Genomic DNA, 19,547 nt, shown 5'->3' with positions numbered 1-19,547 from the left:
CATTACAATAAATACATATGAAATGAGTAAAACGATATTTAAACATTATTAAAGTGACCAGTGTTCTATTATTGAAGTGACCACTGATTCCATGTCTATGTACAGTGGGGCAAAAAAGTATTTAGTCAGCCACCAATTGTGCAAGTTCTCCCACTTAAAAAGATGAGAGGCCTGTAATTTTCATCATAGGTACACTTCAACTATGACAGACAAAATGAGAAAAAGAAATCCAGAAAATCACATTGTAGGATTTTTTTATTAATTTATTTGCAGATTATGGTGGAAAATAAGTATTTGGTCACCTACAAACAAGCAAGATTTCTGGCTCTCACAGACCTATAACTTCTTCTTTAAGAGGCTCCTCTGTCCTCCACTTGTACCTGTATTAATGGCACCTGTTTGAACTTGTTATCAGTATAAAAGACACCTGTCCACAACCTCAGTCAGTCACACTCCAAACTCCACTATGGGCAAGACTAAAGAGCTGTCAAATGACACCAGAAACAAAATTGTAGAACTGCACCAGGCTGGGAAGACTGAATCTGCAATAGGTAAGCAGCTTGGTTTGAAGAAATCAACTGTGGGAGCAATTATTAGGAAATGGAAGACATACAAGACCACTGATAATCTCCCTCGATCTGGGGCTCCACGCAAGATCTCACCCCGTGGGGTCAAAATGATCACAAGAACGGTGAGAAAAAATCCCAGAACCACACGGGGGGACCTAGTGAATGACCTGCAGAGAGCTGGGCCCAAAATAACAAAGCCTACCATCAGTAACACACTACGCCGCCAGGGACTCAAATCCTGCAGTGCCAGACGTGTCCCCCTGCTTAAGCCAGTACATGTACAGGCCCGTCCGAAGTTTGCTAGAGAGCATTTGGATGATCCAGAAGAAGATTGGGAGAATGTCATATGGTCAGATGAAACCAAAATATAACTTTTTGGTAAAAACTCAACTCGTCGTGTTTGGAGGACAAATAATGCTGAGTTGCAGCCAAAGAACACCATACCTACTGTGAAGCATGGGGGTGGAAACATCATGCTTTGGGGCTGTTTTTCTGCAAAGGGACCAGGACGACTGATCCGTGTAAAGGAAAGAATGAATGGGGCCATGTATCGTGAGATTTTGAGTGAAAACCTCCTTCCATCAGCAAGGACATTGAAGATGAAACGTGGCTGGGTCTTTCAGCATGACAATGATCCCAAACACCGCCCGGGCAACGAAGGAGTGGCTTCGTAAGAAGCATTTCAAGGTTCTGGAGTGGCCTAGCCAGTCTCCAGATCTCAACCCCATAGAAAATCTTTGGAGGGAGTTGAAAGTCTGTGTTGCCCAGCAACAGCCCCAAAACTCTAGAGGAGTTTAGAGGAGATCTGCATAGAGGAATGGGCCAAAATACCAGCAACAGTGTGTGAAAACCTTGTGAAGACTTACAGAAAACGTTTGACCTCTGTCATTGCCAACAAAGGGTATATAACAAAGTATTGAGAAACTTTTGTTATTGACCAAATATTTATTTTCCACCATAATTTGCAAATAAATTCATTAAAAATCCTACAATATGATTTTCTGGATTTTTTCCCCTCATTTTGTCTGTCATGGTTGAAGTGTACCTATGATGAAAATTTCAGGCCTCATCTTTTTAAGTGGGAGAACTTGCACAATTGGTGGCTAAATACTTTTTTGCCCCACTATACATAGGGCAGCAGCCTCTTAAGGTGCAGAGTTGAGTAACCAGGTGGAGGCTGGTTATTGATGGCTATGCTGTCTGATGGCCTTGAGATAGAAGCTGTTTTTCAGTCTCTCTGTCCCAGCTTTGATGCACCTGTACTGACCTCACCTTCTGGATGATAGCGGGGTGAGCAGGCAGTGACTCGGGTGGTTGTCCTTTGGCCATCCTGTGACTCTTTCTAACGTATACATGCCGGTCTTTTAGGGAAAGGAAAAGGAGGATACCTAGTCAGTTGCACACGTGAATGCATTCAACTGAAATGTGTCTTCCAGATTTAACCCAACCCCTCTGAATCAGGCCTCGCTATATGGCTCAAAGCAACTCTATGGATGCCGAATGGGCCCTGGTCAAAAGTAGTGCACTCTATAAGAAATAGAGTGCCATTTGGGACGCATATGATAATTTCACATCAGGGGAAATAGGGCGCTGAGTGTGAGTCAGTGTGTGTGTGTGTGTATGACCCCCCCCCTCTCCAGGATCCTGCCTCCCCTCATGGTACGCCCCTGCCCTCCCCCAGAGAGAACGGGCTGGACAAGACACGCCTCCTGAAGAAGGACCCATCCTGTAGCCCCGCCTCCACAGCCTCCTCTGCAAGCTCCTCCTCCCTCAAGTCCAAAGAGATGGGAATGGTGTGTGTGGCCAAAGCTCTCCATACACTAATACTTTTCGCTGTCTGAAGAAGTCTTTAATGCTGGGTCACAGAAACACACACTTTTTAATAGACCTTCCCATTTCCCTCTAAAGAGTGGTGGAATATCTTATCTCTTACCACCTTTCTCAATCCATCCCTTGATTTCTCTCTCCTTTAATGGTGTGATATCTGGGTAAAGACAGCCTATATGTTTCCATGGCAGCGTGACAAGCCAGGTACGCCTCAACCGAAGTTGAGCACTCCCACTCACCGAGGAGACTCCACACCCGGACCCAGTGCCACACCCACTCTCCGCCCCAGCCTATCCAAGCCCCCCTCCATGGAGCTACCTCACCCACCTAGTAAGATAAACTTCACCCCATTTTAATTTACCTCAGTACCTTTTCCAATCATACCTAACAGCCTATAGTACAGGCTACCTACTAATATGCATTTGTTTAGTTTAATTAAAGGCATACTACACTCAAACTATATTTTAATATTTTGTTCATTAGTCCACTGTTAATACAATCCCAAAAATGTTTTGCATGTCAGCAGTCAAGTTTTGAAGATGGAGCACTTTCAGTAAAGAGTTCAAACTTGCCTTTATGATGCGTTTTGTGTCATATGGTTATGAATATGCTGCACACTGACTGCACTGCAGATACATTAAACCCATCTGAAAACAGCTCTTGTCTACTCCCTAGCCGCTGGTCTGCGGACTCCGCTGGCGGTGTCAGGGCCGTACCCCGGGCCGTTTGGCATGCTGCCTCACGCCGCCATGAATGGGGAGCTGGCAAGTGCCGGCGCAGGCTACGCCGGCCTCCACAACATGTCCCCTCAGATGAGCGCTGCGGCGGCCGCCGCTGTGGCTGCCTACGGACGCTCCCCTATGGTGGGTGTGTGTGCTAGTGTGTCTCTTATTCCATATTGTGCGATCATTGCGTGTCTAAACGGCTAAATGTTGGTATGTTTATGTAGGATCCGTTGCTGTATCTACTGACCTCATTTCTCTGGTGTGTGTGTGTGCCCGTGGCTGTTTGAGCATGTACTCCTCATCATCACTCTGTGTGTACTCATCATCCCTCTGTGTGTTCTCCCTCAGGCCGGCTTTGACCCTCTTCCTCACATGAGAGTCCCTGGAATGCCCCCAAGCTTATCAGGCATCCCTGGAGGCAAACCGTGAGTTGCGTGTGTTCCGTATATAAACTGTAGGAGAGTGTCTTTTAGCACTGTGTTCTCCGTAGTAGCAAGACAAATATCCCCTCAATTCCACCTTTCCCCCTCTTACTAAACCTTCTCCTCTCAGAGCCTACTCCTTCCATGTTAGCGCCGATGGACAGATGCAGCCGGTACCGTTCCCTCCAGATGCCCTGGTGGGCCCTGGCATCCCGCGCCATGCACGCCAGATCAACACACTGAACCATGGTGAGGTGGTCTGTGCTGTCACCATCAGCAACCCCACGCGCCATGTCTACACAGGCGGCAAGGGCTGCGTCAAGGTCTGGGACATCAGTCACCCTGGCAACAAGAGTCCTGTGTCCCAACTGGACTGCCTGGTGAGTGCTAGACCTAATATACACACTGTTATCCAAAATTGCACAGTTGAAGCATGTATTCAGTAGCATTGTTCTTTAACCAACATCACAGGATGTGTGTTTGTGGGCAGGGCACATGCTATAAATATACACCTACAGTACCTGTCAAGTTTGGACAAATCTACTTTTTCTTTATTTTTACTATTTTTAACATTGTAGAATAATAGTTAGGACATCAAAACTGTGAAATAACACATATGGAATCATGAAGTAACCAAAAAAGTGTTAAACAAATCAAAATATATATTAGCATTCTCTCAGCCAGCTTCAGGAGGTACATTAGTCACCCGGAATACATTTCAATTAACAGGTGTGCCTTGGTAAGTTAATTTATGGAATTTCTTTCCTCCTTAATGCATTTGAGCAAATCAGCTGTGTTGTGACAAGGTAGGGGTGGTATACAGAAGAGAGCCCTATTTGGTAAAAGACAAAGTCCATATGGCAAGAACAGCTCAAATAAGCAAAGAGAAACGACAGCCCATTACTCTAAGAGATGGTCAGTCAATGCAGAAAATTACGGATTTTGAAAGTTTCTTCGTGCAGTCACAAAAACCATTGAGCGCTATGATGGAACTGTCTCTCATGAGGACCTCCCACAGGAAAGGAAGACCCAGAGTTACCTCCGCTGCAGAGGATAAGTTCATTAGAGTTACCAGCCTCAGAAATTGGAGCCCCAAAAAATGCTTCACAGAGTTCAAGTAACAAACGCATCTCAACATCAACTGTTCAGAATAGACTGTGTGAATCAGGCCTTCATGGTCAAATTGCTGCAAAGAAACCATTACTAAAGGACACCGATAAGAAGAAGAGGCTTGCTTGGGGTCAAGAAACACAAGCAATGGACATTAGACCGGTGGAAATCTGTCCTTTTGGTCTGATGAGTCCAAATTTGAGATTTTTGGTTTGAACCGCTGTGTCTTTGTGAGACGCAGAGTAGGTGAACGGATGATCTCTGCATGTGTGGTTCCCACCGTGAAGCATGGAGGAGGTGGTGTTGGTGTGCTTTGCTGGTGAAACTGTTGGTGATTTATTTAAAATTCAAAGCACACTTAACCAGCATGGCTACCTCCGCATTCTGCAGCGATACACCATCCCATGTTGTTTGCTCTTAGTGGGACTATCATTTTGTTTTTCAACAGGACAATGACCCAACACACCTCCAGGCTGTGTAAGGGCTATTTGACCAAGAAGGAGAGTGATGGAGTGCTACGTCAGATGACCTGGCCTCCAAAATCACCTGACCTCAACCCAATTGAGATGGTTTGGGATGAGATGGACCGCAGAGTGAAGAAAGCAGCCCCCAAGTGCTCAGCATATGTAGGAACTCCTTCAAGACTGTTGGAAAAGCATTCCAGGTGAAGTTGGTTGAGAGCATGCCAAGAATGTGCAAAGCTGTCAAGGCAAAGGGTGGATACTTTGAAGAATCTCAAATATAAAATATATTTTGATTTGTTTAACACTTTTTTTGGTTACTACATAATTCCATATGTGTTATTTCGTATTTTGGATGTCTTCACTATATACAATGTAGAAAATAGTAAAAATAAAGAAAAACCCTTGAATGAGTAGGTGTCCAAACTTTTGACTGGTTCTGTACCACTTTGTGTGCATAGTTTGTGTATTAGAGAACAAAAATAACTTTGCACGCGCTTGTCAGAACCGAGACAACTATATCCGCTCGTGCCGGCTGCTCCCCGACGGCCGGACGCTCATCGTGGGGGGCGAGGCCAGCACACTGTCAATCTGGGACCTAGCCACGCCCACTCCACGCATTAAGGCGGAGCTGACCTCCTCAGCCCCGGCCTGCTATGCCCTGGCCATCTCCCCTGACTCCAAGGTGTGCTTCTCCTGCTGCAGCGATGGGAACATCGCCGTCTGGGACCTGCACAACCAGACCCTGGTCAGGTAAGGACCACATGGGAGAATACATTGCCAATAGGTAGCAGGTAGAAATTTGTAGCCTCTAACCACTGGTCCAGTGTCAGATATTGTTTCATCCCCCTAATGGTCAGTCATGTGTGCATACATTTTCATATGGGTGGCTCCATATGAATTGAACCCACAGCCCTTGGCATTGCAAGGGCTGTGCTCTACCAACTGAGCCACACAGGACCACGTATTTTTGATAACATCTGTTAATTGTGTGTGTGTGTGTGTTTATCACAGACAGTTCCAGGGCCACACAGACGGAGCCAGCTGTATTGACATCTCCAACGATGGGACAAAGCTGTGGACGGGGGGGCTGGACAACACCGTACGCTCCTGGGACCTAAGAGAGGGACGCCAGCTGCAGCAGCACGACTTCACCTCACAGGTACATGCACGCATACACACATCCCTGAAAGACACACAACCGCTCCAGCTGCACGACTTGAACCACAGGTACACACACACCCCGCAAACACACAGGAAGGGCTCTAAAGTGCGATCAATTTGGGCGAATGTACAACCAAATATTTTTGCTGTGTGACCAGGGGTTTTATTTTAGGAGCACAGTGCGACTACGATAAAAGTATCCCAGATAATAATTGTTGTAATGATAAGGCTTCGCTGTACCGTTGTTTTTGAGTGCCATGAAGGGTAAAGCGAGTGCAAATCCGTTAGCGTCATGGTTGCACCATAACTACAGCGAAAATGGCTTGCTTCTAGCCCTACCAGGTCAAGAGATCTAACCTATTTTACCGCCACAACATTTTTATCTACCTATAGTGGATCGCCGGGACCTTCTACACTCATAAATCACGCTGTGGGCTGTTCTAAAACTACTCGTGTGTCGACGTTATTAACCATTTTGATGACATTTTGTTCAGTCCTATTACCTCATTGGCTAGCTTCCGGCGGAGACACTTCCGGCGCCGACAGAGATGGCCGCCTCGCTTCGCGTTCCTAGGAAACTATGCAGTTTTTTGTTTTTTACGTGTTATTTCTTACATTAGTACCCCAGGTCATCTTAGGTTTCATTACATACAGTCGAGAAGAACTACTGAATATAAGATCAGCGTCAACTCACCATCAGTACGACCAAGAATATGTTTTTCGCGACGCGGATCCTGTGTTCTGCCTTACAAACAGGACAACGGAGTGGATCCCATGCAGCGACCCAAAAAAACGACTCCGAAAAAGAGGGAAACGAGGCGGTCTTCTGGTCAGACTCCGGAGACGGGCACACCGTGCACCACGCCCTAGCATTCTTCTTGCCAATGTCCAGTCTCTTGACAACAAGGTTGATGAAATCCGAGCAAGGGTAGCATTCCAGAGGGACATCAGAGACTGTAACGTTCTTTGCTTCACGGAAACGTGGCTCACTGGAGAGACGCTATCCGAGGCGGTGCAGCCAACGGGTTTCTCCACGCATCGCGCAGACAGAAAAAACATCTTTCTGGTAAGAAGAGGGGCGGGGGCGTATGCCTTATGGCTAACGTGACATGGTGTGATGAAAGAAACATACAGGAACTCAAATCCTTCTGTTCACCTGATTTAGAATTCCTCACAATCAAATGTAGACCGCATTATCTACCAAGAGAATTATCTTCGATTATAATCACAGCCGTATATATCCCCCCCAAGCAGACACATCGATGGCTCTGAATGAACTTTATTTGACTCTTTGCAAACTGGAAACAATTTATCCGGATGCTGCATTCATTGTAGCTGGGGATTTTAACAAGGCTAATCTGAAAACAAGACTCCCTAAATTTTATCAGCATATCGATTGCGCAACCAGGGGTGGAAGGACCTTGGATCGTTGTTACTCTAACTTCCGCGACGCATATAAGGCCCTGCCCCGCCCCCCTTTCGGAAAAGCTGACCACGACTCCATTTTGTTGATCCCTGCCTACAGACAGAAACTAAAACAAGAGGCTCCCACGCTGAGGTCTGTCCAACGCTGGTCCGACCAAGCTGACTCCACACTGCAAGACTGCTTCCATCACGTGGACTGGGACATGTTTCGTATTGCGTCAGACAACAACATTGACGAATACGCTGATTCGGTGTGCGAGTTCATTAGAACGTGCGTTGAAGATGTCGTTCCCATAGCAACGATTAAAACATTCCCTAACCAGAAACCGTGGATTGATGGCAGCATTCGCGTGAAACTGAAAGCGCGAACCACTGCTTTTAATCAGGGCAAGGTGTCTGGTAACATGACCGAATACAAACAGTGCAGCTATTCCCTCCGCAAGGCTATCAAACAAGCTAAGCGTCAGTACAGAGACAAAGTAGAATCTCAATTCAACGGCTCAGACACAAGAGGCATGTGGCAGGGTCAATCACGGACTACAGGAAGAAATCCAGCCCAGTCACGGACCAGGATGTCCTGCTCCCAGGCAGACTAAATAACCTTTTTGCCCGCTTTGAGGACAATACAGTGCCACTGACACGGCCTGCAACGAAAACATGCGGTCTCTCCTTCACTGCAGCCGAGGTGAGTAAGACATTTAAACGTGTTAACCCTCGCAAGGCTGCAGGCCCAGACGGCATCCCCAGCCGCGCCCTCAGAGCATGCGCAGACCAGCTGGCCGGTGTGTTTACCGACATATTCAATCAATCCCTATACCAGTCTGCTGTTCCCACATGCTTCAAGAGGGCCACCATTGTTCCTGTTCCCAAGAAAGCTAAGGTAACTGAGCTAAACGACTACCGCCCCGTAGCACTCACTTCCGTCAACATGAAGTGCTTTGAGAGACTAGTCAAGGACCATATCACCTCCACCCTACCTGACACCCTAGACCCACTCCAATTTGCTTACCGCCCAAATAGGTCCACAGACGATGCAATCTCAACCACACTGCACACTGCCCTAACCCATCTGGACAAGAGGAATACCTATGTGAGAATGCTGTTCATCGACTACAGCTCGGCATTCAACACCATAGTACCCTCCAAGCTCGTCATCAAGCTCGAGACCCTGGGTCTCGACCCCGCCCTGTGCAACTGGGTACTGGACTTCCTGACGGGCCGCCCCCAGGTGGTGAGGGTAGGCAACAACATCTCCTCCCCGCTGATCCTCAACACTGGGGCCCCACAAGGGTGCGTTCTGAGCCCTCTCCTGTACTCCCTGTTCACCCACGACTGCGTGGCCACGCACGCCTCCAACTCAATCATCAAGTTTGCGGACGACACAACAGTGGTAGGCTTGATTACCAACAACGACGAGACGGCCTACAGGGAGGAGGTGAGGGCCCTCGGAGTGTGGTGTCAGGAAAATAACCTCACACTCAACGTCAACAAAACTAAGGAGATGATTGTGGACTTCAGGAAACAGCAGAGGGAACACCCCCCTATCCACATCGATGGAACAGTAGTGGAGAGGGTAGCAAGTTTTAAGTTCCTCGGCATACACATCACAGACAAACGGAATTGGTCCACTCACACAGACAGCATTGTGAAGAAGGCGCAGCAGCGCCTCTTCAACCTCAGGAGGCTGAAGAAATTTGGCTTGTCACCAAAAGCACTCACAAACTTCTACAGATGCACAATCGAGAGCATCCTGGCGGGCTGTATCACCGCCTGGTACGGCAACTGCTCCGCCCTCAACCGTAAGGCTCTCCAGAGGGTAGTGAGGTCTGCACAACGCATCACCGGGGGCAAACTACCTGCCCTCCAGGACACCTACACCACCCGATGTCACAGGAAGGCCATAAAGATCATCAAGGACATCAACCACCCGAGCCACTGCCTGTTCACCCCGCTATCATCCAGAAGGCGAGGTCAGTACAGGTGCATCAAAGCTGGGACCGAGAGACTGAAAAACAGCTTCTATCTCAAGGCCATCAGACTGTTAAACAGCCACCACTAACATTGAGTGGCTGCTGCCAACACACTGACACTGACTCAACTGCAGCCACTTTAATAATGGGAATTGATGGGAAATTATGTAAATATATCACTAGCCACTTTAAACAATGCTACCTTATATAATGTTACTTACCCTACATTATTCATCTCATATGCATACGTATATACTGTACTCTATATCATCGACTGTATCCTTATGTAATGCATGTATCACTAGCCACTTTAACTATGCCACTTTGTTTACATACTCATCTCATATGTATATACTGTACTCGATACCATCTACTGTATCTTGCCTATGCTGCTCTGTACCATCACTCATTCATATATCCTTATGTACATATTCTTTATCCCCTTACACTGTGTACAAGACAGTAGTTTTGGAATTGTTAGTTAGATTACTTGTTGGTTATTACTGCATTGTCGGAACTAGAAGCACAAGCATTTCGCTACACTCGCATTAACATCTGCTAACCATGTGTATGTGACAAATAAAATTTGATTTGATTTGATTTAGCTAACAACCTGGTAACTTTATTAGGGCCCTATGAAATCTGTTTTTTTTCTCCCAAATTCTGTTTCTATCTTTCTGAATTTATTTACGATTTACGTTAATTTTATCATCAAGATTGTCTAATAATACAACTGAATAAAAAGTCAATTTAATAAGATATAACAGTACATTTGTAATGATGCAACGCACTTTTGCACTATTTTTTTTTATCAAGGAAAGTGCTTCAATACAGAGTTCTACTAAGTGTTTCATTATAAATGGAAAATAAATCATGCAAGAATCTAGGCAACAATGCAGCAACCTTCTCTATTTCCAGCTGGCTGAGGACGTTTGTGATTGCTTGGGAGGACGACTTTTTTGCCACCAAAAACTCTCTGTACAGATGAACATGCTCTGCATGGAACTTCACTATCTCAAACCAGCTATTCCATCTGGAGCTCACTGCTTCAGGAGCCTTGACCTACACAAACTCTTCAAAATGAGGAAGCTCACCTATCTTCTCTTTCTGGCAGGCTTCTTGAAGAAGATGGATCTCATCCATGTCACAAGTGATGCAACTTCAGATAAATATTTGTAGTGCTGTCATGTGTTAGGGAATGATCAGAATTAGTTGGGTAACATAGATAAGATGTTTTATTTTCATGATATGCTTATGAGTTATTTCTCATAAGAATGTATTTTGTTGTACTATAGTGGTGGCCATTGGCAGTTATCTGTTCTATGTCAAGACTAAGTTGCATGGGCCGCAGAGAGGGGAGAGGTCAAGGGGTCATCATGTGTAAACATATATTTTGCTCCACTGTGTCTGTGCCAGTCACTCCCTACTTTTCCCATCGGGGAAAGGAGGATGGCAGTGTCTGGAATCATTCTATCCTCTCCGTGAGTTTGTCCAGGATTGGTTGTATTTAGAATTGGTTCTATCTAAATGACAATTTGATATATATCATAGGGTGGGGGTAATGTCTTGGTACCATTTTGTACCAAGGACGAGATAAGAGCTTTGTTTAGGAGACCAAACTGAACGATAATTTATAGCCAACTCTGTCTTCTTTGGGGATACTCCTCTGAAGTAAAGTATTTTCTTTGTAAGTTCCTAAGACCTGTATTTTGTCATGTCGTCTTGAGAGGGGGTGGATCTTTGCTATAAAGGAACCCATTTGCCATTATGTTGGGCACTCTCAACTTTTCATTAGAGATACTGAACTGTTGAAAGTCAAAATGCTATTGCAAAAGCTTAATTATTATTAAAGGTGAAGATTAAGCATAACTCTGACTCGTGTGTGATTTGCTCTCATCATTTGGTAATTAAGGAAATTTCCACGACACATGTCTCACCCACCAGATTGATGACATGGCAGAGTTCCTTTCAGAACCTCCTTGAATGCCTTCAGGCATTAGGAGGCATTATCTGTGGCCGCTGCCCAGGCATCATTCAGGTTCAGATCGTTGCTGTGGAGGGAGGCTAGTATAGCTTGTGAAAACGTTGAGTCTGTCTGTCCACGAAAATGACATCCACCAGAAAGCACTGGTTCTCAACACCTACAATGAAAGATAAGGAAAAACTTGAATTATGTTTTTACCTAAAATAATATTGTGAAACTAAGTGTTATTTAAATTTCAAGGTTAAACACAATATAGATACAGCGATCGTTAGCTAGATGGAGGCAGACGGCTGCTGACATTATGCATCGCTGTATTTCACCACGATAGATCATCGTTTGGAATATCACAATTTCCATGCGTACAATTCACACTGCAGAATGTAAATGTAGGCTATTGCAATGGTATATTAATAGGCTAAGTTAACTCACCAATGACGATGTTTAGAATGCTGCAATCCCTTGGATCTGTTGTCTTGTCAACAACCACCACAAACTTCTTCCCATGGTCCTTTTTGTAGAACGGCAGTCATATGTTGGTCGAACACACTGGGCAGGTGCGTTTGACGGAGGCTGCTCTCATTTTCGGGCAACGCTCCTCCCTGTTTGCAATGCTGCACTAGTAATGGCTGTAGCTTTCTTAGCTTTTCTAAGGGGATGTCACAAAGTCCTGAATAAATTATTGTCTTGAATCTGCTGATGCGCTTGCACTAGTAATGGTTGTTTGAAGAGGCATGCTCTGGATAACACGGTGCTTTTCCTTGTTCTTCACATGGGCTTTAGACTTTAAGTGGCCATCACATGTATTTTTATGGGTCCAATCAATAGTATGTTGACAGAATTTGCAAAACAGCTTATCGCCTTACTCATAATAGTCCTTTGGGTATTGCTCTGCTCTGAATTTAGGGGTTAGGGTCGACTTGGCCCTCTGACAGCTTCTTCGTCATGTTTCTCAAAGTGACAGCCAAGTTGTGAGGTGACAGCCAAGGGGTAGGTTACTACAATAATTAGACCTACTTTAGATTTTTTTTAAAGGAATTTCAGCCAAATTATGGAATATTCTGCAATATTCCACGTTTTACAGTTGATTCCATTTTATTACCAAATTCCGCGATTCCACATAGGAAATCATAGGGCCCTACTTAACCAGGATATCCACACATTTGGAGGCACAGATAAAGGAAAAGGCATAGCTTCTTCAGGACATCAATGATCATAGCAATACATTCATGATCTCTGCATGTCTTTTAAAGTGACAGTGTAAAATGTTCAATGTTATACACCTCAATGGGAAAATAGTGCTTTTATACAATGTAGAAACCTAATATTCCACATATTACTTTGTAATTTCAATGACCGGTATTTGTATATACATTTTTAGCTTTCATAATAAACATATGTATTTCCATGTTTACATATTAGTTTCTAGGGCACAAAATAGCTAGAATTCATAGGCTGCGTTTAGACAGACAGGCCAATTCTGATATTTTTTCCACTAATTGGTCTTTTGACCAATCAGAGCTGATCTGATTGAGATGAAGCCAATATTGGGCTTTTATTTATTTATAAAATCTTATTTTCTGTTGCTTTTCGGTTGCTAACAATGAAAAATAATAATTTGGAGCCCGGGCATCTAAAATCACTGTTGAGGAATGATCTCATACCATTTGGTCGCTGCTCGTTTTCTCCTCGCAACAGTGTATTCTTTACAGCCTGCTAGTGCAATAGGCGTATCCAGAGTAATACACTATGTATCTGTTATGTGAAAATAGGGAGCACAATAGTGTAATACACAATAGTGTAATACGCAATAGCACCGGAGGGGATGGCTGCTGTTTTGTGTTATTTTGTGGGGTTTTTTCCCCCGCATTGTTTTACTTATTTTGTTGATGCTACCGTCTCTTATGACCGAAAAGAGCTTCTGGATATCAGAACAGCGATTACTCACCTCAAACTGGATGAAGATTTTTTTCTTTAACAGCTTCTACCCCCAAGCCATAAGACTCCTGAACGATTAATCAAATGGCCACCTGGACTATTACATTGACACCCCCATTTGTTTTTACACTGCTGCGACTCGTGGTTTATTATCTATGCATAGTCACTTTACCCCTACCTACATGTATAAATTTCCTCGACTATCCTGTACCTCCGCACATTGACTCGGTGACGGTACTCCCTGTATATAGCCTCCATTGTTATTTTATTGTGATTTATTTTTAAAATATTTTTTTTACTTAAGTTAATTTAGTAAATCTTAACTCTATTTTTGAAACTGCATTGTTGGTTAAGGGCTTGTGTTAAGTAACCAGTGTTGGGTTGTTTTCGGTGCAAATATTATAATTTTTTAACACGTTTAGCCCTCTAGCAGGATGATATTAGCTTAACACCTAAGGAGTGAATTGTGAAGGGGAGAAAGGCAGGGTTGTTTATTGTGGCAGCTGTGTCTGTCTGTGTGTCGATTTCTCATGCCCCTGAACACACACGCTGATCAGAGACCGGTTTCCCAATAGCGATGGAACATTTTTCCTACAATGGCCGAAGATGCAACATGCATTTCCCCCAAATACCACGCAGAGAGATTGGTTGCTAAGTTGGAGTATATGTCGATACTGATAGGATTGAAAGAAAGGAAGTGCTGCTCTCGGATCAGCTTTCTCCATTCACATTTTTCCTTAACATTAGAATTATTTCACAATTATGATGAGGGATCAGCTTGAGGCACCTTATTCTGTTTACCCAATAAAAATGTACAAATTCACCATGTTAGGCTACACATCATTAAATGTATTGAGACAAATTAGACAGACTACAAGTAGTGAAATGGAGCTCAATTGATTGAACGTAAAATGTATTTCAATTGGATTGAAATAGGCCTGTAGCCTACAGTTTTATGTTTTAATGCAGTCATCTAATTTTTCATTTGAAGCGTATTTATATCGCTTGTTTGTATCAATTGCAAACACATTGGTAACTTTGTATTTGTTGTGAACTTTGTTCGGAAGTCACAAGGAGACAGAAACATACGATTTATCAATGTTCTTCTCTGTATAAAGTGACACGGGAGGGTAAAAAAAGCATCTAATGACACACTTAGCTCTGAGGCAGGTGTTTAAATTACGAGCGTTTTCAAGTGCAACGTTAATAACGATGCTTTTGGGAAACCGGGCCCTGGTTGTCTCCTGCCCTTTCTGTAAATCTTCTCTCTGGGGTACTACTGTATGTACAGTGCCTTGCGAAAGTATTCGGCCCCCTTGAACTTTGCGACCTTTTGCCACATTTCAGGCTTCAAACATAAAGATATAAAACTGTATTTTTTTGTGAAGAATCAACAAGTGGGACACAATCATGAAGTGGAACGACATTTATTGGATATATCAAACTTTTTTAACAAATAAAAAAATAAATAATTGGGCGTGCAAAATTATTCAGCCCCTTTACTTTCAGTGCAGCAAACTCTCCAGAAGTTCAGTGAGGATCTCTGAATGATCCAATGTTGACCTAAATGACTAATGATGATAAATACAATCCACCTGTGTGTAATCAAGTCTCCGTATAAATGCACCTGCACTGTGATAGTCTCAGAGGTCCGTTAAAAGCGCAGAGAGCATCATGAAGAACAAGGAACACACCAGGCAGGTCCGAGATACTGTTGTGAAGAAGTTTAAAGCCGGATTTGGATACAAAAAGATTTCCCAAGCTTTAAACATCCCAAGGAGCACTGTGCAAGCGATAATATTGAAATGGAAGGAGTATCTGACCACTGCAAATCTACCAAGACCTGGCCGTCCCTCTAAACTTTCAGCTCATACAAGGAGAAGACTGATCAGAGATGCAGCCAAGAGGCCCATGATCACTCTGGATGAACTGCAGAGATCTACAGCTGAGGTGGGAGACTCTGTCCATAGGACAACAATCAGTCGTATATTGCACAAATCTGGCCTTTATGGAAGAGTGGCAAGAAGAAAGCCATTTCTTAAAGATATCCATAAAAAGTGTTGTTTAAAGCCACCTGGGAGACACACCAAACATGTGGAAGAAGGTGCTCTGGTCAGATGAAACCAAAATTGAACTTTTTGGCAACAATGCAAAACGTTATGTTTGGCGTAAAAGCAACACAGCTCATCACCCTGAACACACCATCCCCACTGTCAAACATGGTGGTGGCAGCATCATGGTTTGGGCCTGCTTTTCTTCAGCAGGGACAGGGAAGATGGTTAAAATTGATGGGAAGATGGATGGAGCCAAATACAGGACCATTCTGGAAGAAAACCTGATGGAGTCTGTAAAAGACCTGAGACTGGGACGGAGATTTGTCTTTCAACAAGACAATGATCCAAAACATAAAGCAAAATCTACAATGGGATGGTTCAAAAATAAACATATCCAGGTGTTAGAATGGCCAAGTCAAAGTCCAGACCTGAATCCAATCGAGAATCTGTGGAAAGAACTGAAAACTGCTGTTCACAAATGCTCTCCATCCAACCTCACTGAGCTCGAGCTGTTTTGCAAGGAGGAATGGGAAAAAATGTCAGTCTCTCGATGTGCAAAACTGATAGAGATATACCCCAAGCGACTTACAGCTGTAATCGCAGCAAAAGGTGGCGCTACAAAGTATTAACTTAAGGGGGCTGAATAATTTTGCACGCCCAATTTTTCCGTTTTTGATTTGTTAAAAAAGTTTGAAATATCCAATAAATGTCGTTCCACTTCATGATTGTGTCCCACTTGTTGTTGATTCTTCACAAAAAAAATACAGTTTTATATCTTTATGTTTGAAGCCTGAAATGTGGCAAAAGGTCGCAAAGTTCAAGGGGGCCGAATACTTTCGCAAGGCACTGTATCTGTCTATCTCTCACATGAGAGACACACACTGACCATGTTGTCCCTCTGCCCCCTCTCCAGATCTTTTCTCTGGGGTACTGTCCGACGGGAGAGTGGCTGGCGGTGGGGATGGAGAGTAGTAATGTGGAGGTGCTCCACGTCACCAAGCCAGACAAGTACCAGCTCCACCTCCACGAGAGCTGTGTGCTTTCCCTCCAGTTTGCTTCCTGTGGTAAGGCCATGTCACCAGAGCTCTGGCTGACGTGCTCAAGATTTGTGTATGAGTGTGTCTCAAATGGCACCCTATTCCCTATGTAGTGCACTACTTTTGACCATGCTCAAATGAACATTGGGGGCCATTTAGGACACATACTATGTCTTTGTTAGCTGTGTACTGTATTGTACTTGATTTATAGTATCAGTCAAAAGTTTGGACACCTACTCATTCCAGGGCTTTTCTTTATTTTTACTATTTTCTACATTGTAGAATAATAGTGAAGACATCAAAACTATGAAATAACACAAGGAATCATGTAGTAACCAAGAGTGTGCAAAGCTGTCATCAAGGCAAAGGATGGCTACTTTGAAGATTCTGTATGGTCGATGCATCTTAAAAACAACGATGTTACCGGCTTTTGTCTCCATGTTATGTTGGCATTTTCTAACTGATGGAACTAGCCCCCAAATGAGTCGCCTTTCCCTGGTTCATTTTCCACTTTGAACCGAGATGTATTAAACTCCCTGTTTTAATACAGGTATTCAGTTCAACTTTTTTTGTTGACCTAGTAGACAGCCTTATTCTGTTTTCATTGGAGAATCTCAATTGTATTTTGTATTTAGTTGACTCCTCGTGTCTTCTCTCCTCAAAATCCATTGGAGGAGAAGGTCAGAGGGGAGGGACTTCTGACTTTATCATCCAGTGGGTTTTGAGGAGGCGGAGAGGAGAAAGGAGGTGAGTCAAGGAAATGCAATTGGCTCTCTCCTTGTCTCTTCATATACAGTAGCTCTAATCCTAACGTGATTTGATTGTTTTTTATTCATTTTATTTATACTCTGGGTTCTCTTGGATTTGGCCCCTGCATCCACAGTAGTATCTGTCCTAGCTCTACTGTATGTCTATGTGATTCCTAAAGCTCTGTCTCCTATTTCTCTGCCTGCCCAGGAAAATGGTTTGTGAGCACAGGGAAGGATAACCTGCTGAATGCGTGGAGGACACCGTACGGAGCCAGTATATTCCAGGTACACACACACACCTGTCCACTTGGACAACCGTCTGTTCACTCCGACGGCCTTCCTACCAACATGTTTTTTATTTATCTTGTATCAAGGCTGGGTGTTGAGCTTGCTCTAATCTTTCTCTCTCGCTCTCTTTCCTATCTAACTCTAGTCGAAAGAGTCTTCGTCAGTGCTAAGCTGTGACATCTCAGTGGATGATAAGTACATAGTTACAGGTTCTGGAGATAAGAAGGCAACTGTCTATGAAGTCATCTACTAGACTGCACTGGTGAGCACTAGGATCAGAAACTGACAACTCAAAGTAGCTTTCACTGTCCTAAAACCAACCCTGGGTCAGGGGATACTGCAGAAAGTTCTACACCCTTTGACTTTTTCCACATTTTGTGTTACAGCCTGAATTTAGATTTATTTTTGGTCACTGGCCTACACAAAATACCCCATAATGTCAAATGGGTTTTGAGTCAATAAGTATTCAACCCCTTTGTTATGGCAAGCCGAAATAGGAGTAAAAATGTGCTTAACATGTCACACGAAAAGTTGCATGGAATCTGTGTGCATGGACTCTGTTTTAAAATTATTTATGAATGACTACCTCATCTCTGCACCCCATACAGTGCAATTATCTATAAGGTCCCTTAGTTGAGCAGTGAAAAGAAGCATTGGTAGATGGATAAAATTTAAAAAACAGACATTGAATATCCCTTTTTAAATAACTTCCCATAGTGAAGTTATTAGTTACACTTTGGGTGGTGTATCAATACACCCAGTCACTAAGATACAGGCATCCTTGCTAACTCAGTTGCCGGAGAGGAAGGAAACCGCTCAGGGATTTCACCATGATGCCAATGGTGACTTTAAAATAGCTTAATGGCTGTGTTAGGAGAAATCTGATGATGGATAGCGTTGTAGTTACTCCACAATGCTAACCCAATTGACAGTGTGAAAAGAAGGAAGCCTGTACAGAATACAAATATTCCAAAACATGCATCCTGTTTGCAACAAGGCACTAAAGTAATACTTCAAAAAATGTGGCTAAGCAATTAACATTTTGTCCTGAATACAAACGGTGATGTTTGGGACAAATACCACTCTCCATATTTTCAAGCATAGTGATGGCTGCATCATGTTATCGGTATGCTATTAATTGTTAAGGACTGGGCATAAAAAAAATACAAAAGGAATGGAGCTAAGCACAGGCAAAATCCTAAAGGATAACCTGGTTCAGTCTGCTTTCCGCTAGACACTGGGAGATGAATTCACCTTCAGCAGGACAATAACCTAAAACACAAGGCCACTGGAGTTGCTTACCAAGAAGACAGTGAATGTTCCTGAGTGGCCGAGTTACATTTTTAACTTAAATCTATGACGACCTGGAAATGGTTGTCTAGCAATGACCATAACCAATTTGACAGAGCTTGAATAATTTTGAAAATAATAATGGGCAAATGTTGCCCAATCCAGGTGTGGAAAACTCTTAGAGATTTACCCATAAAGACTCATAGCTGTAGTCCCTGCCAAAGGTGCTTCTACAAAGTATCGCCTCGGGGGTGTGAATACTTATGTAAATGAGATACCTGTATTTTATTTTCAAGAAATTAACAAACATTTCTAAAAACATGTATATACTTTGTCATTATAGGATGTTTGGTGGGTGCCTTTAAACAGTTTGGAAAATTCCATAAAATGTCATGGCTTTAGAAGATTCTGATAGGCTAATTGACATCATTTGAGTCAAAAGAGGTGTTCCTGTGGATGCATTTCAAGGCTTACCTTCAAACTCAGTGCCTCTTTGCTTGACATCATGGGAAAATCAAAAGAAATCAGCCAAGACCT

The 19,547-nt window shown here is 43.5% G+C and overlaps 1 protein-coding gene across 2 annotated transcripts in view; it reads left to right on the top strand.

Annotated features, from left to right (window-relative positions):
• LOC139389475 (transducin-like enhancer protein 1) overlaps positions 1-19,017 on the top strand; it is a 42,766-nt gene extending 23,749 nt beyond the window's left edge. The window contains exons 11-20 of one of the 2 annotated variants that reach the window (XM_071136263.1): positions 2,210-2,362; positions 2,588-2,726; positions 3,072-3,259; positions 3,470-3,546; positions 3,674-3,923; positions 5,620-5,867; positions 6,129-6,276; positions 16,560-16,710; positions 17,641-17,717; positions 17,866-19,017. In XM_071136263.1, the coding sequence (XP_070992364.1) occupies positions 2,210-2,362; positions 2,588-2,726; positions 3,072-3,259; positions 3,470-3,546; positions 3,674-3,923; positions 5,620-5,867; positions 6,129-6,276; positions 16,560-16,710; positions 17,641-17,717; positions 17,866-17,973 (1,539 nt within the window). In that variant the 3' untranslated portion in view covers positions 17,974-19,017. Of the gene's footprint in view, positions 1-2,209; positions 2,363-2,587; positions 2,727-3,053; positions 3,260-3,469; positions 3,547-3,673; positions 3,924-5,619; positions 5,868-6,128; positions 6,277-16,559; positions 16,711-17,640; positions 17,718-17,865 lie in introns of both variants that reach the window. The other variant, XM_071136262.1, reaches the window with a different exon arrangement.
• Positions 19,018-19,547: the final 530 nt, after the last annotated feature.

This window comes from Oncorhynchus clarkii, chromosome 30, assembly GCF_045791955.1.
Source record: "Oncorhynchus clarkii lewisi isolate Uvic-CL-2024 chromosome 30, UVic_Ocla_1.0, whole genome shotgun sequence".
Taxonomy (NCBI): Eukaryota; Metazoa; Chordata; class Actinopteri; order Salmoniformes; family Salmonidae; genus Oncorhynchus; species Oncorhynchus clarkii.
Note: the sequence above shows the minus strand (reverse complement) of the source record. Positions and strands in the feature narration are given on the sequence as shown.